This window comes from Falco naumanni, chromosome 3, assembly GCF_017639655.2.
Source record: "Falco naumanni isolate bFalNau1 chromosome 3, bFalNau1.pat, whole genome shotgun sequence".
In the NCBI taxonomy this organism is placed as follows: Eukaryota; Metazoa; Chordata; class Aves; order Falconiformes; family Falconidae; genus Falco; species Falco naumanni.
Window position 1 is genome coordinate 10,356,837 of NC_054056.1, and position 23,862 is coordinate 10,380,698.

Below are 23,862 nucleotides of genomic sequence, written 5' to 3' on the forward strand. Positions count from 1 at the left end.
TGTATATATCTTTTATATATAGATAAAGATATATGGGAATATACAGTAGTATCAGTTACTTTACAAAGAGCTTTGTATTAACTGTAGGCCTGCACTGTTTGAAGCAGGAAGCACTTCCTCACAGAGGAACAATGTAAAGTGCCATGGCAAAGTAAGGAGAATGAAGAAGGAAGAAAAAAAATTATAATGAAATCAAAGTTCACATTGTTCTTAAACTGTTTACAACAAGATGAGATTAATGATCAGTAACAATACAAAACAAAATAGCATGGCAAATGTGTACCGATATTTTCTTAGAAATGTAAGCAAGTATTGCCAAGAAATGTAAACATTTCAATGACACTGTTCTCCTGAGCTGAGTGTCTCACAGTATAACTGTTTCCTCTCTGCTTTTATTATAACCTTATAACTTGCATTACAATAATTTATAATGTCATTAGACTCTAATATCTTAAATTCTTCAGTAAGTTATACTTAGAGGCATCATATATTTCCACACAGAAATAGAAGCAGGGCTAGGTAGCAATTTTACTTACAGTCAAAACTTCTGACTATCTTTGCTTAAATTAATACCTAGAACACTACCCATACTATGAATTATCTTCATTCTTGTCAGGGAGATTTATAGATTTAACATATAAAATCAATAATAATATCTTTATCTGATGTTATTGTACATATTTTCTGCCCACCACTGGCTTATTTAAACTATAATCAAAAGCAATGCCATGTGGCAGACAGTTATGTAAGGTAAGTGTTCCAGCAGAAAACACCCTACAAGCAACAGAAGGACATTCTGCCATGCTCTGCATGGCTATATTATCTATATTCAGCATATGAGAAAATAAAAAAAAATAAAACAGAACAATATGAATGACATTCAGTTACACTCAGGAAAAAAGAGGAAATTTTACAGGGCTCTTCCATATGCCCTTTCTGAATGAGTACAACTTGAATAAGCAAAAAGCCCGAAAAATCTTCTACAGTATTTTCCTGATTTCTAGACACACTTATCAGTTAAAACCAATTTTTGAATGCTGCGTTTTTCATGTGGGCAACCTATCCCACTAACGCTAAGATTTACTTGCTCCATTGATGTCAGTGGCAGTTTGTCCATAAAGTAATAGAAGAGTAGATTCCCAATGCTAGAATACAGAAGAAGTCAGACTAAGACAAAGGCTGACAACTGTCAAATCTCTCATGGGTATTAAACCCCGAAGAAGGCATGCTGAAGATACTACAGATTTTTTTTTATTATTTTTTTTAACCTAGGTAACTGCTAGGTTATCAAGGAGTCTTTACCCATAAAGAACGTAGGAAAATATAATCTTGAAAAATAAGTTTCCTTAGATATGGCAGTTGCTTCCCATCTCAACAGAAACAACTAGTTCCTTCCAAAAGGGAAGGCGAGTATGCCTGAGGTGATAATTAACTCTAGAGTTTACATCCTGAGTAAAGAGGCAGACCATGCCATGATGCTCCCCAGGCCGTAACAGGCTGTGGACAAGGCTGGTCCACTACAGAGGTAGTAAGACTAAATAACATGGACATGAGCCACATTTCTTTAGCTAGACTTTGGCACAAAGGCAGTATATCACAAATAAAAGGATTCAGGAACAGATCAGAACACTGTCAAGACCTGAAAACTGGTGAAATGCTGGAAAGTTCAGTACAGCTGGGAGCTCCTGACACTATTTGTGCAGCTATGTGTTACTGGAAGATGTTAAAAGAAATTAAGAAAAAGAAAAATTGTTGTGCATCATTCCCATCACCAGATGTCAGTACACAATTGAGTTTCTAATGCCAGCAGAATAAACTGGCAAACTTCTTTGTGCTCTGGGCACAGAAGATGAGTACCCAAAACACATTACAAAAAGTCAATCCGTGCTTTAAGTACTTTTACCGAACCTGTTGTTATGTCTTCATAGACTGAAGCTGTTATTTTTAATAACAGAGCACCTTTTAAACCACAATGATTTTAAAGTTAGATTACCTGTTCTAAACCAATCAAGTTACAGTGGTTTATTACAGAAGTCTACAACTTCAATTATCTTCTGCTTTGCTGTCTTTACAGAACCTCTTTGTACCTTTCTATTTAAAAGTTAATATATAACAGCAAGTATTTTCAAAAATAAGCAGGCAAATAGAAAACATTCCAAATGTATTAACTCTACTATTTATAAAGATTGTTATTTATTTAAAAGCATTTAACATTACTGCCTGCATATGATGCACTTTCTCCTTATGGCTCCTGAAATAAATAGGCATAATCCTGCAAACGATGGCTGCTTTATTCCTATCAGTCTTCTTTCTCTGATTACCCATTACCTCAATGATTCATTGTGCTCACTGACTGTCTCATGATAGTGAAGAAACTGCTAACCTAAATACTTGGAGTAATGAGTCTCAGACAAATCTGGCCACAGCAAATTAAGGCCAGTTGTGGTTTACATATTTACATTGCAACTACTTATGGCTTAACAAGAATACATCTTGGCGTGGTGCCCTGTCATGAAAATCCAGGTGGATGTTCCAGAGCAGTTTATTTGGACTCCATTTGCATGGAGCAGAGTTCATCCATTCTGAGAAACAGAACTGCACAGCTACTGAGACACATATATCCAAGAACTTGTCCACATTTCAAAATGCTACATAACAAAAAAACCCTTCTGTTGAGTCACCATTTCAAAAATATACCTGCTCTGAACTGTACAGCACAAGATCTGAATTTCCATCACTGAATGCTAGAAATTAATATTTGTCATAATTTTTTCAATTTTTTTTTATACAGTACAGCTTTTTACTGCAGAATTTGTCAGCAGATGTTTAAGCTAGGAGTCATTTGGAAGGGACAGACTTCAAAGAATAACTTAGAGGAAGAAAGGAAAGGTTAAAATAAAGATTTATGGCAGACTAAATGGAAGATGGCTTCCAGTCGTAAGTAAGGGCAAAATGCACAGGGAGTAGCTACTCATGTGGGTGGGGAGATGGAGATAACAAAAAGGGAGGACACCAGAAAGTAGGTAGGAGGCAGGCTAAATGAAGAAGATAAATCAAGCAAATACATAGCAGCTTTATAAAACAGCATCATAAAGCACACACTAAGCTGTAATTTCTTAAAGCATCTTATTGTCACTGTAAAGAGCATGCTAAAACCATTTCACAGATGGGAAGAATAAGGCTTACAGGTATGAAGAAGTCTGAGATGTTTTCTGTCATTTGTTTACATAAATACAAGAGAAGAAATGTGACCTGGAGGACGATAATTTTTCTTACATGCTTACTTAATAAAAACAAAGTTAGTGAAATTGCAATACACAGCCTAACTGTCCTACTAAATTACCTAGAGTAAATAAATAAAATAAAATAAAAAAGCCAGGCAAATTACATTTACCAGAGTGTTTCAATTTGAAATGTACATTAAAAAAAAAAGAAAAAAGGAATGTATCAGAAGCTGTTATTTCTGCTGTTAATTCCTCTTTGGAATACATATTTTTTCCTGTTTTCTTAGCTTTATGCCTTCCAGTTAGTTGTTAAGTCCGGCTATACTTGTCAGAATCGATACCTCAGTCATTACAGCTGGCTACTTATCCATGCTTTAGTTAATCCTTGTAGTATTTCCTGTATTACACATAGTAGCTCCACCAACAGTGAACTAACTATAGGCTAACTGTAGGCTGTGTTAGGAAACACAGGCTACAATCACAAGTGAAATGTTTTGCAATATTTTACATAAAGACATTACAAGAAAAACAGTAACACATGACATTAACATAACTCATTAGCACCAACCAACCTTACACTTTTGCCTTTGTTAGTGTTTGGTTTGAAAGCTACCTGCCTCTTACACTGATAGATTATTGATGTGAAGTTGATGAGTTTTTACACATTCTCAATCTACAAAGAGGTCTGTGATTACACAGCTACATAAGCTTTACAAAACCTGACAGGTTAAGCCTGGGGAAAACCCAGCAAAGATCATATTTCTTTGAATAGGTATTGTTATAATACTTGGCCTCCCTATCATTACTAGGACCATTAGAACTACGCTGAAAAGTTAAGAAAATAATTAATTTTAGAGGTGACTAATCTCTTGCATAAACAGAGGATTGCTGATGAGAAAATGAAGAATTTACTCAACTATCATCAATTGATATATTAAACCTGTCAGTCTCCAGCAACACTAAATTCAATGAATAAAGTATCGGTTTCATGAGATCCAAGTAGCTGACTGTTTTGTAAGAATAAAGAACCATATGCACATCCATAATGCACATTACAATGCCACACTCCAGGCTGTGTTAATTTTCACCAGTTTAGTGGAATCTCTCCCAACTTCTTTACCTAATGCAAGGCTGTTCTCATCTATGAATAGGTGAAGACTTTGTGGAAGCTGGGGTTTTCAATCAAGTTTGCTGAAAGAATGAAAGAATGGATGTAGCAAAACACATCAGCAAAACCCTACAGTTTAAAGAGCTACTATTAGTAACTTTTTATCCAAGATGGATATCTATCTACTGCAAGAAAGAGAGAAAGCCTTTTTGCTTGCAAAGATGTAAGGCACTCACTTCATGGAGTGGGTTGAAAGGGAATAAAACATTTTTTTCACAATTTAACACCTCAAAAAATGATTGAGAAAAAAAACCCAAAAAAACCCAGTGACTGTTAGAAACATGCAAGACTGACAGTGATCATAGATATCTCTACCCATACATCTGCAGGTACAGGAATGGCTGACCAGACTGAAAATATCTGAAGCACCTCTGAACAAGCATTAGTAGTAAAGTGACATGCAGCAACAGGATTATTTGAGTCACTTGAGCATTTTTGAATATGACACACCAAGTATCATGAAACAGTTGTGAATATGAGCATCCCAAGAAGGACAGAGTAGCTCAAAGACATTGGGATTTGCTTGATTCTGGAAAAACATGAAAACTGTTGTAAAAGGACTGAGGTGCTGACATAGCATACAGTTAGAATATGCTCTAACTAAGCATACTCTGAGTATGCTTTAAGAGTAAAATATTAAGATATTAAGAGCTCAAGAGTAAAATATTAAGATACTATTCTGAAACATTACTTAACCAAGATTTCTTTAACAACAGAAGGGCTATAATGCATAACTGAAAGATTTTTGTTCAGGCTGTCATGACTGTACAAGGTTCTTACTGAAGACAACTGCCAGGGCATAACATCAAAACACAAACAAACAGAAACCAAAAACCCCAGACTGTTCCTTTTTTAATTAATTCTTTAAATAAAAAAGACAGTAAAGAAATATTCCTTCCACTCTATCAGACCCATCAAAGTTTCAAAACAGAGATGGCATCTGTGAGGTGTTTTGGTTTTGATGAAAGACGTTTAATTATTGACTCACTGAATACTGTGAAGAAAAGCCTCCTGCCAGTGCAGTGTCAGCAAAGCTTATACAGCTACAGCAGACATACATGTCCTCTTTGGTATTAAGTTTTCAATCTGAACTGATTTATTCCAAGTGTCGGGTATTTAATTGTTATTGGTTGCTCTTAAAAGTTTCATTTACTGCCACTGCAGTTGTTAAGTGCCTTTATGAGTTTACTATTCTTGTTTACAGGTTCTTCTGAAAGCACAGAATTTTCCTCCTCTGAGGATTCAAACATAAGAAACTATCAAGAATGCTGAAACACAATATTCAAAGCTGATCTCCATGTGTTAACTTATTTCAGGATATTTGGATTGACGGCACAGACATCGGAAATAAGCACTTAATAACAACTGTGGTGTTCTGCTGTTTTGCTGGGAAAATACGGCAAAACAATACTCAATAAAAACCCCACAGACTGTGCTATAATATCACACTACAGAGAAACTATTTATAGAACTAATAACCAAAACCATCCACAGGATGACCCTACTGTGTTGCAGAAAAAGCCCTGCAGATATATGTTGATAAGCTTAGGACAGAATGAGCGTTGACCACAGTCTGGGTTTGGCTTCAGCACTAGTCTGACATTTGTAAGGAACTATATCGCTAGATTTATGCTCCATGTAAGGGACAGCCAACCCCAGCCAAGGCAAAGCTCTTACTGTGAACAGCCCACGATCTGCCCATTTCACAAATGTTGGTGCAAATTGGTTGCTTTATCCCACACATTCTTGTCTCCACAAGCTACAATTGTGTAAAAATTTTTGCTCTGCTTTAAATACTGTGCTAATGAAGCTAAGGACTGATTCAGTTTTCAGACTGGAATTTCACTTTAAAAGCCAGGAGAGGAAAAAGTTTGGGAGCTGTAACTTCAAAATTGTGTGGAAATGACATTCTGCTAAGAAGAATACAAACCAGAAAAATTATTTCACCAAACAACTGCCACCAACTTTAATCATTCCTCTCTAATATACATGTATACCTAATGCCTGTACATTGAACTACAAACAAGAATTACAATGAAAATAAAATTCTGAGAGTTTAATTAGTGAAAAGCTTTTACCAGAAACAACAATGACTTAAATCTACAAACACACCACCATGTATCTGGAGAGACTTTAATGTACATTAAGACTTGCACTGTCTAGCACTGATTTTACTTGTATTCCTACTCCGATGTGAAGAGCGGTATCTATGCGTAAAACATCTATCTTGCACAGCTGAAGTAATGTAGACATACATCACATAAACAGAGCAAATCTGTCTGACAGAGCATATCACAGGTTATACACCGAGTAAATGTACTCTTATTTAAACCAAAATTAAAGAATTAATGTCTCTGTGCATTCCACTATGAAACAAAGTTTATCAAAAACACGTGGATTTGAGTATTTTTCTTCTCAGAGAGGTATATACCTTGATGACAACTGCAAGTAGCCCCACATCACTAAAATTTAACACTACAACAGGAATGTCCATCCATAATGAACCCACAATGAACCAAACACAGACAATCTTCAGTTAAGGGCCCCTCTGAATAATAATAATTTCTCATCGTTAGTGAAGAACTCATGATACAAATCAATTCCACTTACTTTGAATTCCACCTTTTGTAAAGGGTTGAAGCTTCCCCCTGCCTTTATTTTAGTATAAGGAAGTGTTGTCGGTAATATCATTAACAAAAGAAGGGTGGAGAAAATTATGGTATTGCAACATTAATAAACTTTTTATTCTGCTTATGAATTGAGTGCTTAGTCTCCTGTGAAGACACCTCAGAAACACTTGAAAACAAGGCTTAAGACAGCATAGGTTTTTTAAGCGTTCACTTCTGTCGAAGTGAAATGGCATTGGTTTATACAATTTTAGCAATAATAGGAATGGGTTTAATTTCTCCTGTTATAATACCAGCACTGGTTTTGGGCGGGTTGTTTTATGATTTTTTCAATTCAGAACTGCCACCTGGAATTGACCAACCTCTAAAGCTTCGGTTTTTCCATTCATTGTTGCTTACAACCATGGTCTTGGTAAGTTAACTTTCTTATAACTGGGGTTTTCACTTTTATTTTGGTAGGATATTTGGGAGCAGGAAGACAATGACTTAAGAAAAAAAAAAAAAGACAAGAAGAAGCAATTCACTCTCCTGAAGCCTGTAAGCATTGCTATATGAACCACATCATGTTAAATTAACTCATAAAACTGATACGACTGATCTTAAAAGCTTATTTAGATTTTTCAGTGCATCTGTCAAACTACAGCCACTATACATTGGAAAACTTTCACACGAGAATTAAAAAATAACTGCATGTATTCTGTACCTATTAAACTGCATGTATATTTAATAATGCTATCTATTCAGAAGCAAGCCTACATTACTCTTCTTCTTCCAAATTCTTTATTTTCCACAGGGAAAGATTTTGGAGAAGCTAGGGATCTGCAGTGATTTAAGCTTATTGCGAGTTATGCTAGATGGAATACCACCATGGAGAGATTCAAAACTTCTTATCAAAGATGTCAAAGCAGATGAGGTACCATTGAGGATTTATCAGCCTAAATGGCCACCTACTGGCAAAAGAAGAGGAATACTGTATTTTCATGGAGGCGCTGGCACATTTGGGAGCATTAGTAAGAAATCAGCAAGTTTTGTTTTTAAAATCAAATCCAAACCTTTTACACTTTTACCTTCAGACATGTGTCAGTCAGTATCTCACCTGTCCTTTCTAATGACGATAGCCTTTGTAATCAGTCCCAATACAAATGCAGAACACCTTGTGGAATTAATAGTCTAGTGCACAGTCCAGGTAATCACATTTCTGCTTCCTCTGGGCTACAGGCAAAGTTGATGAAAGCAGCTCTTAGCAGACCTGAGGCTTCTAACTCCAGAACTGTGATTCAGAAACCCCTCAATCAGCTGTCAGCTAACAGCAAAGGGACTCTGCTCCTCCTGTTGAAGCTGTTCTGAGAAAGATTCAGTTTGCTGGGGCCGAGAAAGAGACACCATTAAAACAAAACACGTATGCTTAGGTCACTGTGAGGGAAGATCAGCTCACAGGATGTTCTTGTACCTTAACTAATGGCTAGCTAAAAATAAGATACAGCAACAGTCCTGGAGTAAGAGTTGGAATCTATGGCTCTTCTCTCATTCTCTGTACTCCATCTTTTTTGAAAATGTACCTTAAAATCCTTTTAGGTTGATATGGAACCCAGCCTAGATCTACTTTCTGGAATAATTACAGTATCATGAAAATGGCAATGCTGTTGCTAAAAAGAGTATATTCTGGCTTCCTTCTTTGGAACAATGCTTTGCTTACTTCTCAAGGAGAAATTTTTAGTTTTGGATCTCAATTGGACTGAAGTATTTCCTGTAAGCTTGGGTAGGGCCTCAAGGTACAGAATTTAAGATATACTTCTGCGCTCAGCACTCAACTTTTGTGTAGAAACACTACAAAAGTCAGTGTTTCTCAACTTGCAGTCCATGCATCAAAGGAAGTCTAAAAGATATAACATGGTCCAAAATAGAATTTAAAGAATACATTAAAAACCTAATCTGTACATATATTCCCATTCATGCAAACAAGGAATGAAAATGAAGGGAAATATAAATAATAAATGAGCATTAAAAATAGAAGCAGTCTGGGAGAGTTTGATCCTTGTGATAACACTGCACAGAATGCTTTATTTCTTTTTCAGAAAGGGAGACAACCCTTTGATTGCCTCAGTAGCTGCTGGCTCAGCCTCCTAATCATTCTGAATCTTTTTCTGAGCAACCAAGTCTATGTGTGAGTTGTCTGGAAGCCAGGGCACCTAACACGGAAACCCAGGCTTCATTCCAGGGGTCAGACAGGGAAGTTTGTGGGGTTTGAAACCTTTACTGTTTCAAAGGGTAAGTCTCCACTAGCACTACATTAGCCAGACTTCAGTTACCTGCAAATGAGTTAGAGTCTCCCTAGCTTCATTGAGCATCATGCAGAAACAATAATGTAACCTCTAGTAACTGAGGTTCCATTCTGCACTGTGGCAGAAATAATCTACCCTTGTTTCACTGCAGAGCATGTTAATCTGGGTGGAGTGTTAGGCTGACACCAGCTGTGATGCTTCCAGTTCTAGAGCTAGTTTGGGTGGACTCAAGAGATAAGCCTCTTCCAATCAAGTGAAAGGTAAATTGCCATTGCTGGAATTAAAAAACACACCACAAAGTTGCATAGTTGTATTTGTTGTTCACAACACAATTGCTGTTGCACAATCAGGACACTGAGGGAGCTGTATCATATGCCATGGATTAATATAATACCCATACCGATACACTGACTGTATCATGTGACCTTCCGTTTGAATTCCCGATCGTACTTGGTAACAGGAAAGCAACATAAGGACAAGCTTTTAAAGGGACTTGGGGAATCTACATACTAGTAAGCCTGAAGTCTGCAACTAGCAAGTTAGCAGAAGCTACAATGAACAGGATCATTGGGCATATAAACATGACTTACTCCTTAAAATCCCTATGAATGGCAGCCATGCTTCACAAATGAATTTAAATTTTTTTAAATGAGTCAGCAAATACATGAATAAAGGAGACTGAGGTGATGGTATGTCACCAAATAGAAGTAGTGAATGCCAGGTACAAAATGAGCAAACAGAAATGGTTCTTTACATGTTTGTAAGCAAGCTATAGACATTTTCAATGCATAAAGTTGTTAATGTTAAAATCATGGCTTTGAGAAGTGGTTTGAATAATTCAGGGAAGAAATATTAATCAATGGCATTAAATATAAAGACAGGGTTTCTGTCTCAAAGGAGTTCTCTGAGCCTCAACTTTTTGTATGCTTCTTATTACTACATGCTTGTCCTCAGCTTATGCTTCTCCTTAGCCATCTTTTGCTGACTACCAGCTGAGGTGCAATACCAGCCTAGACAGACTTCTGTTTTTTCCTAGTATTACCATTCTTACATGCTTATGCCCTAACAGCCATTGACCAATAACCAGAGAATGTGTTAACATGTAAAGACTGCATTGCGTAACACAAGTTACTCATCGGTCTCATGTTGCAGTGCCTTCCACAAAGCATAGGTTCAGGGATCTATCTATATTTTCATTTCAAAAGGATATTTGATTTTTAAAACATGATTTCTATTAAACTTTCTCTTTAGGAGCTTTTGAAAGAATATGCCGATATATTGCCAAAAAATGCAACTCGGTGGTTGCGTCTGTTGGGTAAGTGCTACTTTTACATAGAAGTATTTGTGGTAATACAGTTCAGTGTTGAAACACTTCTGAAAAATCTGCTGAAAATACTTTTTTTAGATTGGGCTGCCTATTTTTTGCTTTAGCCTTTTGTTTAATTTAGAAGTGTGCTTATAGGCAAAGTATTCTAATACCATTAGTTTTTCTTTCCAATCTACACTAGTTAAAACCAAATACAATCTTTAAAAATTAGGAAAAAAGGCCTACATAACTATCATACCAGTCAACCATGAACAACACAAGTTAGATTTTTATAATTACTTTGACAATAACCACAATACTGTTGACATTTCAGTTATCGTTTGGCTCCTGAACACCCATACCCAGGGCAATATTTTGATTGTCTCAATGCCACCTTATACTTTATGAGGAATTTAGAAGAGTATCATGTGGATCCTGCTCTCATCATCATTAGTGGTGACAGCTGTGGAGCTAATTTTGCTACGGTTATTTGCCAAATACTGCTGAATAAAAAAGATCTCCCAAAAGTACGTGCTCAAGTCTTACTCTATCCCGGACTACAGGGGCTAGATTTTCATTTGCCTTCCTATCAGCAGAATGCTTCAGTCCCCATGTTGTTTCGGAGGCTAGTTATCTACTTCTGTTTTCGTTATCTTAATAAAGAACCATCAGTTTTGGAAGATGTCCTACAAAACTGCCATGTTCCTGAGAGTATGAAACGGAAGTATAAAAAATGGATAAGTGCTGACATTATTCCTGATGAATTTAAGATTAGAGGCTATGTACCACAGAAATCCACTTCATACAAACCTGAAGTCCATGAAGCAGTCAAAGAACTTTTAGCAATAACATTTTCCCCACTTTTAGCTGAAGACTCCATAATTTGCCAGCTCCCTGAATCCTACATTGTGACCTGTGAGTTTGATGTACTGAGGGATGACGGACTATTATACAAGAAGCGATTAGAGGACAATGGTGTTCAAGTGACCTGGTATCATTGTGAAAGTGGGTTCCATGGAATTTTAGCCTTTTTTGGCTACGGGATTTTTTCCTTTTTATCTGGAAAAAAGATAATGGATAGTACTGTGAAGTATATAAACAGTTTATAAAAGTATTTTTCAGAATAAAGATGCAAGTCTTGCATTATTCTTGGCAAAGAATGTTAACACTTTTGATTAATGTTTTGGATTTAGATCGCATTTTTTACTTTCTTATTTCTGCTTCTATAGTGACTCTCTAAATAAATGTTAAGATTATTTAAAGCACCACCATTCTAGAAAACATTATTATAAAAGCACACCAATGAGATCCAAGATGCAAACCCAAGCCACTTGGAACATACTCTTTCACTTTAACTCTAGCAATCCCAGTATCTTTGCATGGCTGGCACACATTCAAGGCAAGCAGCAAGAACACCCCTCCCTGAAGATTCTTTGACGGCCCATAAATGCTGAAGACAACAAGCAGGGTCTACTTTGGTCCATTTGGTGAGAGACAGGAGGTGTTTACACTATCAGATGGAGAGCCCAATGACTCGGGTTCTATCAAGTCTTATGTCCAATAGTGAAATTGCAGCTATACATTTTGATTTTTAGGGTTAGTTTGCACAAAGACTTTCAAAAGAAAGGCTTCTGTCCCAGGCGGAAGTTCTAAACTGGAACTAGTATGTGTTTTACTTTGTTTGGAATCTGAGAAACAACATTTCATTTTGGAACTTGATTCTTAAACTAGAATCCCTAAACTTTAATGAGTGTCTACATGTTAGGGAAGTGTAGAGGTGAGACTTCTTTTCCTTTTTGTACTCTTTCCTTCAAGATTGTCTCATGCTCAAGACTATCTGTTACGCTACATTTGTTGAAAAAGTTCTGAAGATCACAGATGTAAGAAGGCAGAGGAGCACAACATTATATTATCTTACCACTGTAATGCTATGGCAATTTTGTGATGCTTTCAAGAACAACAACAAAAAAAACCAACAAACTAGCTCTTCAAATATTTGTTACGAGAGCAAGTTACATTTGCTAAACACATACTCAGTGATGAACCTGAACAAACACCTCATGGTGAAAGGAACCATGCAACACTGGCAGATAGAGACCACAGTCTTGCTAATTCTACCTTGTCAAACCTGTGCTGTGCACAGTAATTCATTTACCAGACTACTGGACTATCCAAGACTATTGTATATGATCACACAACTGTGGAACCATAACACAAACTGAAAGTCCAGCAACACCACTGGGTGGGCTTTTTTTTTTTTTTTAATCTGGACTTTTGCCATTTTAAACAAACCATTTCCTTCTATTTCAGAATATTTTACAATGACCATGTGCCCTATTAAAAATACTCAACTTCTCACTGGAAAAAATAATGAAATTTAATTTTCTATGAAGTTTTCTAACTAAAATGGCACGGTACTTTCCTCCTATCACTTACAATTTCACTTAAAATAAAAAAGTTACATTATAACATGGCTGATTATTGAAATTAGATTTTTATTTCTTTCATTTCCCCGGGGAATTTGCAATTTCAAGAATGTTCTGATATCCTAGTTATCTGAAGAGTTGCAGACTCAGATTCACAATTAGTATCTCAAGCTTCATTTACATCACAGCACTCTACATTAGCACAATCCCATTCTACAGCAAGAGCAAGATAAAGCAGTTTGACTCGAACTTTTTAATTGCTGATTACCTTAAGCCATTTTATGCTGTACCTATTGCACACTGAGAGTTACTGAAACTCACCTGATAGGAGGTAACCTGATCATGAATCTAAACTCAGCCTCCTGTGGGTTTTTCTAACCATGTTCTTCTTTTAGAAGAAAAGACAAAAACTAATAAAACCTGAGATTGAGATAATGGCATCATTTTATAAGCACACTTTTCCAAAAAACATTGGTGACAATCCATTTGGCCCTTTAGAGTCAGAATCATCATAAGCATATCTCTGCAAAATCCTAGAGAGACTCTTCTTCAGAATAGTGGGGTTTAGTGTCACAGACTCAAAGCACACAAATGCCCTGTGTCCATCTTCCACCTCTAACTAATGTAATATTAATGCTTAATAACCAGCTAAGGACTGGTTTCTTGCAAAAATTCCAAAATGATGCTGGCATAGATCTTTAAATTAGTTCAGGGCTTTAACCAACTTATTTTTTGTGAAATAAAGGCAGCACAGGGGAAGAAAGTGGGAGAGGGAAAGAGACCTACTAATGTATTTGTAAAAGGCAGGAGAAAGGTTTTTACTAGAGCAACCTTATGACAAACAAAGAATCAGGAAGTAACAAACCGAAGGTATCTGGGAAAGTCAAATCAAAGGCATTTCAGATCACTTTGCTGCTTGGCAAAATGGCAGTTGTATACACACTGCTGGTGTTATTCTTAGCAGTTTTTGTTGCTGGATTCATATTATTGGTCATAGGGGCAATTAATTTTGATATCTCCAACTCAGAAATTCCTCCTGGAGTGAACCAGCCTGTAAAGCTCCGAATCATTCATGTAATTTTAATAAGCAGAGCCGTGGTGGTAAGTTAACCTGGTGTGATTTCTGGGGGAAGAATGGTTAAACCTATAGATTTTAAACTTAATGCAACGCTAGAACCCTACTTGGAATTAATTTTCAGGGAGGAGAGCAGGACATTGCTGTCGTGCTACATGTTCGTTTTTTCTAAAGAAACCTTTACCAGATTTTTTATGCTACAGTGCATTACTACAGTCCTGCCTAGCTCTTACATTAGGCAGTATATAAATGCCGCCTAACACAAGCATTTGAAAGTCTGACTGTGCTTCTGCAATTAATTGTACTAACCTAGCAATAATTTAATTAAGAACACTTACATATGTTGGATCATTTATATTTCCATTCCGTATATCAGATGTTTTTGGGTCATGCTTTCTAGCTCTTCTTGGATCTGGGTATGAGGAGTTAAGTGTTTATTTTGAAGATAAAATTGGAAACTGAACATTTCAAAACTGGTTTTGGGAAGGGGGAGTTTTTGTCACACAAGTGACAAAGTTAGGTAATGTTGCTCAAGAGGAGCTGAAAGAATTCCATCTCCCTTGAACACATATTTATAACTTCTGCAGCAACTAAGCAGGCTTCTCTGATGGGAATGGGGGGTTCTGGCCAGCCCAACTTCTTCAGATGAACTGGCAGGTAAAAGACTGGGAAGCTAACCAGCCCACAGGAGCTGAAGCTCTTACCAGCACTCAACTTCTGGTGATCTCTGCTGACACAGGATCTCGCTGAATCAGCCTATTTCCATGTAATGATAGACACACAGATGCTGTGATGACAGAAGTTGTTAGAAATATATGAGATGGCAGAAATTGTGCATATATTTAATAATTTACTTAAACACCTCCAAGAGAGAAAAACTATTTAAAATGGGGCTGGGGGGGAATAATTGTCAGAAATACTCTAGATTATAGTGGACCACAGTAAAGAATTCTAGATACATATTCACATGCTTTGGCTGCACACAAGTTGCAGTTAGAAAGAGATTACTTCACTCAAGCAGCCAGAAAAGCCAGTTCTCTTTTTATCATCTACACACTGCCCATTAACACCATAAACCAGAACTGTATGCAGCAATGTAAACAATACAGGATGAAAGAGACCAAACAAGTTGAATGTAAAGGTGAGAATATTCTTTGGAGTTGTTCCATTTCTGCTTGGAAAATAGCACATCCAAAAGAATAAATAACTTTATAAAAATCAGAGACACTAAGATTAGTTTCTATAATGAATTAAAATCAGTAGGTTGCAAAATGTATTAATTTCTTCAGCTTCAAAATCTGTTATGGAGAACATTACAAATAGCTGGAGTCACTGAAGAAAAGATCTTTCATAGGTAAATATATCGAGAATCATAACACCGCACTGACAATCCATACAGATGGAAACATTCATAACAAAATATTGAATATTAACAGCTTGATCCAAATCTTCATAAGGACCAAAGTACTGGTTTGGCATGACTAAATAATGTATTTCAAAACAGAGTTATGCCTTTTTTTCTTATTTTTGCAAACTTATGTTGGACCAGTAGCTCTCATTTATATTTTTTTCATCTTCTGGTGCCTGGCATGAATATCACATCAGCATACGTAAAGATCAGAAGTTTGGTCCTACTAAATATCTCAGGATCTTTCATTGTATTGTACACATCAGTGAACATTTCTGAGACCAATCAAAAAGCAATTATCCAATATATTCTCAAGTTAGTCAACTCTGCTTTGGGCAAGTATCCAAATAATGAAAATCAGCACCAGAACTATCAACTTTCCCAATGTTTTCACATCTTCTCAGGGGCAAGGACAGAATAACCAGTGAAAATCAAACTTGTTTTCAATGTTAAGTAAAGGACCTGCTGAGAAAGCAAATGAATATATTTCACCAGTCTTTGTTAATGCTGTGTTGTTTTGGGATTATGTTCTTTGGTGAGCACTGCTGTTCATGTGACCTCTCATGATGCTACTGTTAGTTGTGCAGTTGTACTACACTTGTACAACTACTCAAATATTTTATGATTGCCCTAAACGATACGACTTAGACATCATGAGTATACTGCCCATACAGTTCCTTTACCTTGGAAAATACAGAATCTCTTAGTGAACTCCCTATTCTCTTTGCATTTAAACAGGGAAAGATTTTGGAGAATATTGGCATCTGCAGTCAGGTTACATTTGTCCGGTACACACAAGAAAGAAAGACTCTGGGAATGGACTCAAAGCTCTTCATCAAGGACCTGTGGTTTGAGAAAGTGCCTGTAAGGATTTATCAGCCTAAGGATCCATCTGCCAGCCAAAGGAGAGGAGTTGTGTTTTTCCATGGAGGAGGATGGGTATTTGGAAGTCTTGGTAAGATATCTAACAGAAAAAAATATTGTAATTTAGCTAAAGAAGTATTTTCTTCATAAATGGTTAAGTTGATTGTCACCTGACCTGTAGCAGTTATGACATTCAAGTATAACCACAGATGCACTTTCCCAAGCACTGCTGTTAGAGGAAAGCATCTGCTGTGCATTGTTTTTCTTAAAAGACAAGGACAACGAGGTATAAGAGGAAAAAATACAGTAAGCAAATATTGAAATAGGAAGATGAGGGGGTACAAAAGATCTGAAGAGCTATGTAGCAAGGAAAAATAGTGTATTCTTCTTGCAATTCTTTGACCTCTGCAATAGATAATGTTAACACTCTGGGGAAAAAAAACAAACCAAAACTAAACAAATCCAAACCCCACCAAATATGTTTCTTTCAGAGACTCATGAAAAGCTATGCCGCTGTATTGCCAGAGAAAGCGAGTCAGTGGTTGTATCTGTTGGGTGAGTCTTTCCTCACATTGCTTTTTAGAGATTATTTCCCATAGTGTACATATCACCTTAGAGCTTCCCTGAGTGCAGCAACAACCATTCTCAGGTAAGTGTTTCTGTAGGACTTGTCAAGCATGCAATTTACAAATTCACTCTGCTCTTGTTTGGAGCCACTGAAGGCTGACTCAAGCTAAGTTTTCACTGTTTGACTACATCACAAATAATACTTGGGGATATCTAGCGGGAAAATGAAGTTTTGAATCAATGTTTTCAAATTCCAAACTCAAAATCGATAGTAAACAGATAGTAAGCCATATATTTGACTTAATCATTATTCAAGGGAACTCTGCCTAATGCTAACAGAGGCACTACATGAATGACAAGCTAATATCATCATCGATGTACTGACATAAGGATTTGGATTATGAGAATATAGTTGCACTGTAATAAAGACGTAAAACAGAAGCACTTCCATTTGTATCCAACCCATGGAAAGCTAAAGCATAAAATGACTAAATGAATGTCAATAAACCCCAGACATAATTGGAGGGTGGTTACTTTTGTGTTCTTAAAGACCTGAGAAACATCCTAAACAGATGATATCCTAACAAATTAATCTGCACCACCTGGCTGAACTAGCCACAGTTTGTTTACGATCAGCCTGTGGAGAAAGGGAAATTCTGAGGAATCTAGGTATCGCTGGTGGTAGGAACCAGTATTTTCAGCAATATCTTTAAACCCACTTTCCTTCTCGTACTTTTGTTGCCGCTTTCTGTGTACCAGGTATCGTTTAGCCCCTGAACACAAATACCCTGCTGCGTATGAAGACTGTCTTAGTGCCACCATACACTTCATGAAGAATATCGAGCACTATGACGTGGATCCTGGCAATATCATTGTTTGCGGGGACAGTGCTGGGGGCAATCTAGCAGCTGCTGTTAGCCAGACCCTTGCAGGCAGATCAGACCTCCCCAAACTACGTGCTCAGATCTTGATCTACCCGGGCCTTCAGGCACTGGACTTCAATTTACCATCCTATCAGCAGAATCGCGGAGTCCCTCTCTTATTCCGAGAACGCGCCGCTTTCTATGTGTTACAGTACCTAAATGGGAATGCATCAAATCTGGATGAGGTCTTGGAGGGTTCCCATATTCCTATAGATATTAAATTAAATTACAGGAAGTGGGTGAGTCCAGATAACATCCCTGAAAAGTTTAAGGTCAGAGGCTACAAACCACATGTGCTACTTGACTGCACAACTGAAATTTATGAGACAGTGAAAAGATTCTGCGAGCCCAACCTGTGCCCGCTGTTGGCCGAAGATGCTGTTGTTCACCAGCTGCCCGAGTCTTTCATCTTGACTTGCGAGTATGATGTGCTGAGGGATGACGGCTTGCTTTACAAGAAGAGATTGGAGGACAACGGTGTTCAAGTGACCTGGTACCACCTCGAGGATGGATTCCATGGAATCATAAATACATTTAATAGTGATTGGTTTTCATTTCCAGCTGGGAAAAGGGGTCTTGACAATATTGTGAACTTTCTAAAAAGCTTATAGAAACAATTTTCTTTTCTTCTGTAAGAACTGCCAATTTTCTGTGGTCTTTTATCTCCTAAATTCCCTACAAGAGGTTTAGATAGGACAATTTCTTAATGAGCAATTACGTCAGTGTGACCACTGAAGAATGTATTTCAAGAACGCTGCGAAAGTTTCTTTCAGCGCTGTTTAAAGTATTTCATGTGCAGTCTGCCTATTTTAATGATCTATTTGTACTAGAGACTTGCCATTCTCCCAGTAAACATTAAAGATGCAGTAAAATTTTAAATCAACATCTAGTCTGATCAGTTTTATTCAATTACAATGGATGGTGTCATTCTTCCTAGAGGCCAAGTGCGTTTTGGCGAAGGAGAAAGTATTACAATGTACTGGTATTACAATGCTACAATGCAGTGCCCATGCTATATGCTACACGTAGCACCTGATTCTAAGATTCCCAGTCACCAACTTGCAGAAAATTTCTATGCGCTAGGTAACTGGTATTTTAGACTCAAATAAATGAAGTCAAAACTGCAACTGTCGCCAACAGAGATAGTCTATTAACAGCTTTGTTTAAATTAAAATGGAGGAAATGCTGTGTTTCTCTATGTTTATGAAACACATAGGTATGCTGAAAAACTTGTTCCTGTACTTAAATACTTCAACAACAAAGTAAGATTGATGTATTTACCTTTCTAGAGCACATGTTAGCTGGCTTGGTTTTTTCCCTTCATGTTAGCTCCTGTTTTCTTTTCTAAATGTCATTGTTAAAACTATATATTCTAAACTACTTAAAGAATGTCCACAACACAGGAAGCAATATGTTGTGGCTGCAGATCAGATGTAAGAGACAACCTCCGCATTAGTTGTCTTCCTTGTAAATAGTGACCATCATAAACTGGAATGTCATTCGGTACTTAACAGCTATCTCTCTTTGAACAGCCTTTCATATCATCCACAATCCAATAATAGCATGCAGAATATCAGGCCCTGTATCAATCCCACAATTAATATAAAGCTAAACAGGAAATTAAATACATTCTCCTCTGACTCTTCTCCAATGTGATGCATGAGGGCACCTTGCAAATATTTCCAAGGACTTTAAAGTGTGTGGCACTTGAGAGATCTGTTACTACTATCTGAGAAAGATAAATCAAAGATAGGCATAAAGACACCTCACCTTTGGTTAAGTGAAATGGTGGGGTTTTATATACTGCCGGTGATACTGCTGGTGATTTTTACTGCTTCATTCATCCTAGCAATTATGCAAACAATTAAATCAGAGTACTCCAACTTCAGCATCCCTCCTGGAGTTAATCACCCTGGAAAGCTTCGAATTGTCCTTGCTTCTATGATTTGTACATCTGCTATGGTGAGTTGCTCTCATGATTTCTGCCAGAAATGTGTTTGAGGTGTTCTTTTTGTAAGGTTATATGTGTAAATATAAAATAAGATGCTGGCTACACCCAGAAGGCTTTCCTTTTTTGGGGAGCTGACTTTAGAGAACAATTTTTGTAAAATAATCTGTTAGGCCTCAAGTAGTTTCAGCCAGGTTTTCCCTACAACACAGGGACTAAGCCAATCATAAAACCCAAGCTTTATCAGCTCAGTTTCCCTAATAAAGTTTAAATTAATTATTTATAAAAAGCAAGATTGCTTTGGCTTCCATTTTAGCTCAGCACAGATGATGATTTTTAGGCCATTCTTGGGGCTTTCCAGTAATACTGATGGAAAGCTAGGTGCTTCTTAAGCAGATAAAACCAGAGACTCAGGGGAAACCACTGGGGAATGACACCCAAGTGGCAAGGTGGGCAGTGGTGGGAGGCTGGCACAAACCCTAGCATGTGGTGACACTGGGACAGAAACTCCTTTTTTTTTCCCGTAAGCCATTTTTGCCTGACAGAGCGTGAGTGGGACACGTGGGCCTACCTGCTCAGGCGCGTGGTGCCACTGCCACCCCGCTCGGCCGGGCGCACCGCCTCAGCTCCATCTTCTCCTGGGCCAGCTCTCGGTGAGGACCAGCCCTGGGGCGGCCACCAAGGGTGAAGGTGGAGGCCAGCGGCTCTGGGGCGGGCTGGGCCCCGCCGACACGAAGCCCAGGTGCCCCCTCAGGCCTGGCAGCAGCCGGGGGGTGGCAGGCGCAGGGTCTCCTTCGTGGCAACCTGCCCGGCTGCTGCAGCTGCTGCCCGCGGGGAGGCCGCGCTCCGCTCGGCCGGGCTCTCTTCCCTCTTTTCGAAGAGGGGAAGATTTGGGAAAAGATGGGGGTGTGCAGCCGGATCGCCTTCAGCCGCTACGTGCGCGCCGGGCGGGAGCTGGAGCTGGGGCCGGGGCCGCAGCGTGGGGCCGGGGCCCGGTGCGGCTCCACCGGCCCCGCGCGCCATCTGCCGGCTGCGCCCGGGCGCCATCTTCTTGCACGGCGGCGGGCGGCTGTCCAGCGGCACCGGCTGGGCGGGCCGGGCCTCGGCCTCTTGCCGCAGCGCAGCCGGGCGCTGCCGCGGTCCCTGCCGGAGACAGGGGGATGATTCTGGCCCGGGACCGAAATCTGGCGGAGCCTGCGCGTCATGTTCGGGCAGCTCGGCGCTGCCGGCGAGCCGCGGGTGCCCGCCTGAGGCGAGGGGAGGCGGCTGTGAGGGGCGGGAAAAGGGCGGGAAAAGGGCCGCTGCCTGTGGAGCCGGCGGCAGCGCGCAGCCCCCGCTTTCCTGCGGGTCCCCGTGAGCGGGGCTGCCGTCACGCCGCCGGAGAGCCAGCGGTGGTTGTGCCGGGACAGCTACGCCGGTGCGACCCTGCGGGCCAGCGTCTTTTTGCTTCTGGGCACTTCTGGGCACGGTGTGGGAATGCCACCCCTCAGCACCCCGTGTGCCCAGACCCCAGCGGCCTGGCAGCGCCTCAGGGAGTGCTCATGGCCTCTCCCCAGTCTGGTGAGGCGGGGTGAGCCCCGAGCGGGGCCCGTGTGCCTCCCAGCATGGCCATGTGCCTCCCAGCACGGCCCGTGTGCCTCCCAGCACGGCCATGTGCCTCCCAGCACGGCCGTGTGCCTCCCAGCATGGCCGTGTGCCTCCCAGCATGGCTGTGTGCCTCCCAGTACAGCCCATGTGCCTCCCAGTACAGCCCATGTGCTTCCCAGTACGGCCCGTGTGCCTCCCAGTACGGCCCGTGTGCCTCCCAGCATGGCCATGTGCCTCCCAGCATGGTCGCATGCCTCCCAGCACGGCGTGCTGCTGGCACCACGCAGAGAAGAGGGAATGTTTTCCAGAAGAGTTTTCTAACATGTTGAGAACTGACTAATAAACGAACTTGGAAGGTGATGATTCAGTGATCCATTTAAGTAGATGTAATTGCCCTTTAAACTCCAAGGAGCTTTCTAACAGTAAAGAAAATGCTAATGTATTTTAATAATACAGAAAACTATAACTGTCCCATTATTTAAATAAACAAAGAAAAATAGAGTAAAAAAAATTCTCAAGGCAAAATACCCTAAGTAAAGGCGAGGTGCAGATCGATTAAATTACTTTATCTGTAAGCCAGATGCAGTCTATACCAGAAGAGCAAAATGAACTTGGATCACTTAAGTTCTGATTAGTGCTGTTCTACGAAGACAATCCCAGCTATGCTACATCCTTGCAACTTCATCCTGCTGGCTATCATTTATCTGTGATAACTCACTGGACAAACACCTGTTTAGCAGATAACGGCACTGGGGGTTTCTTTGCTGAAGGAAAAATACTCCAAACATGGCAAAAAAAAAAGGTGCTGTTAAGAAATTTGCATTTGAGCTTATGACACTTCCTTCTCTTTTGTTGCCTCCTTCTGTGTACCGGGTATCATTTAGCCCCTGAACACAAATACCCTGCTGCGTATGAAGACTGTCTTAGTGCCACCATACACTTCATGAAGAATATCGAGCACTATGACGTGGATCCTGGCAATATCATTGTTTGCGGGGACAGTGCTGGGGGCAATCTAGCAGCTGCTGTTAGCCAGACCCTTGCAGGCAGATCAGACCTCCCCAAACTACGTGCTCAGATCTTGATCTACCCGGGCCTTCAGGCACTGGACTTCAATTTACCATCCTATCAGCAGAATCGCGGAGTCCCTCCCTTATTCCGAGAACGCGCCGCTTTCTATGTGTTACAGTACCTAAATGGGAATGCATCAAATCTGGATGAGGTCTTGGAGGGTTCCCATATTCCTATAGATATTAAATTAAATTACAGGAAGTGGGTGAGTCCAGATAACATCCCTGAAAAGTTTAAGGTCAGAGGCTACAAACCACATGTGCTACTTGACTGCACAACTGAAATTTATGAGACAGTGAAAAGATTCTGTGAGCCAAACCTGTGCCCGCTGTTGGCCGAAGATGCTGTTGTTCACCAGCTGCCCGAGTCTTTCATCTTGACTTGCGAGTATGATGTGCTGAGGGATGACGGCTTGCTTTACAAGAAGAGACTGGAGGACAACGGTGTTCAGGTGACCTGGTACCACCTCAAGGATGGATTCCACGGAATCATAAGCCTGTATGATTATTGTGGTTTCTCATTTCCAGCTGGGAAAAGGGGATTGGACAGAACTGTTAAATTCCTAAAAAGGCCTATAAACCAATTTTCCTTATGCTTCTCACACTAATGTCTCCATTTAGGCTCCCAAACCTTAGGTAGCACTTGTCAGCAAAAATGTGATGCAAATACCAATTTTAATATTCATGAACTTGAAATGAGCACTGGTCTTTGTCCTCGTGAGACTAGTTCAGTCTTTACAGTCTTAATATTTTCCACATGCTGTGTTTCAATCCCTTGTCTTTCAAATCAGCATTTGATTGATTCCTTTTATTTATTTACCAGATTATTTACTTCTAGGTAAATAACATCTGTGGAATGATTTGGATTAAGTAGCTCCCATGAATTACAGTCAGGACCTTTGTGATGTCCATTTGATAGGCTCCAAAGCATGATTTTATTTAGGTAGAAAGTACAAGTTAGCTACATGGTGAGCAGGAGGGAAGAGTTAGAGGAAAGCTCTGGAAAAACAGGCAGCGGTCAAGGTCTGTGTGAAAAATTCGACATTATTCAGTGGGCATGGCAGAACCGCATCTGTGAGTGTGGCAGTGGGTGGCCCGAGTTAATTGGGGACACCTTGCTGGAGGCAAGGAAGGGCTGCCCTGATTTTGAAATAATCGCAGCACTACAAAAGCCAGTTTCATTTTGGGATGTTTCCATTATGTCCACTTAAGCTCTGGGCATATCTCATATCTGAGATACTGGTTGAGAGGAAACATGTCAGTTTTTAGGAAGAAAGCAAGGGTTAGCCAAGTGGGCTCTTGACCTGTGTCTGCTGGAAGGTTTAGGGTAAAGAGACAAAACACTTTCATGTTCTTTCAGAGTGGTTCCCCAGTATTCTTTTTTTTT

At 39.5% G+C, this 23,862-nt stretch overlaps 3 protein-coding genes across 3 annotated transcripts; all 3 read left to right on the forward strand.

The window, feature by feature from the left end:
* Positions 1-7,248: 7,248 nt before the first annotated feature.
* Positions 7,249-11,716, forward strand: LOC121085830 (arylacetamide deacetylase-like 4). Its single transcript, XM_040588857.1, has 4 exons — positions 7,249-7,431; positions 7,813-8,029; positions 10,553-10,616; positions 10,942-11,716. The coding sequence occupies exons 1-4, from the start codon at positions 7,249-7,251 to the stop codon at positions 11,714-11,716; spliced, it is 1,239 nt and encodes a 412-aa protein (XP_040444791.1).
* Positions 11,717-13,957: 2,241 nt separating this feature from the next.
* On the forward strand, positions 13,958-18,481 carry LOC121085555 (arylacetamide deacetylase-like 4). Its single transcript, XM_040588333.1, has 4 exons — positions 13,958-14,134; positions 16,255-16,471; positions 16,872-16,935; positions 17,707-18,481. The coding sequence occupies exons 1-4, from the start codon at positions 13,958-13,960 to the stop codon at positions 18,479-18,481; spliced, it is 1,233 nt and encodes a 410-aa protein (XP_040444267.1).
* Positions 18,482-18,784: 303 nt separating this feature from the next.
* Positions 18,785-23,083, forward strand: LOC121084318 (arylacetamide deacetylase-like 4). Its single transcript, XM_040585673.1, is given in 6 exon segments — positions 18,785-18,953; positions 20,483-20,785; positions 20,788-20,847; positions 20,850-20,889; positions 21,177-21,235; positions 22,263-23,083. Coding segments are annotated over 6 exon segments (1,452 nt in total).
* The last annotated feature ends 779 nt before the right edge of the window (positions 23,084-23,862 follow it).

Excerpts from the sequence above, each read along its gene's own strand:
- LOC121085830 (XM_040588857.1), top strand. The coding sequence starts at position 7,249 with ATGGCATTGGTTTATACAATTTTAGCAATAATAGGAATGGGTTTAATT. Across the intron at positions 8,030-10,552 it reads TGGCACATTTGGGAGCATTA|GAGCTTTTGAAAGAATATGC; the intron begins GTAAGAAATCAG and ends CTTTCTCTTTAG. Across the intron at positions 10,617-10,941 it reads TCGGTGGTTGCGTCTGTTGG|TTATCGTTTGGCTCCTGAAC; the intron begins GTAAGTGCTACT and ends TTGACATTTCAG.
- LOC121085555 (XM_040588333.1), top strand. The coding sequence starts at position 13,958 with ATGGCAGTTGTATACACACTGCTGGTGTTATTCTTAGCAGTTTTTGTT. Across the intron at positions 16,472-16,871 it reads ATGGGTATTTGGAAGTCTTG|AGACTCATGAAAAGCTATGC; the intron begins GTAAGATATCTA and ends TGTTTCTTTCAG. Across the intron at positions 16,936-17,706 it reads TCAGTGGTTGTATCTGTTGG|GTATCGTTTAGCCCCTGAAC; the intron begins GTGAGTCTTTCC and ends TCTGTGTACCAG.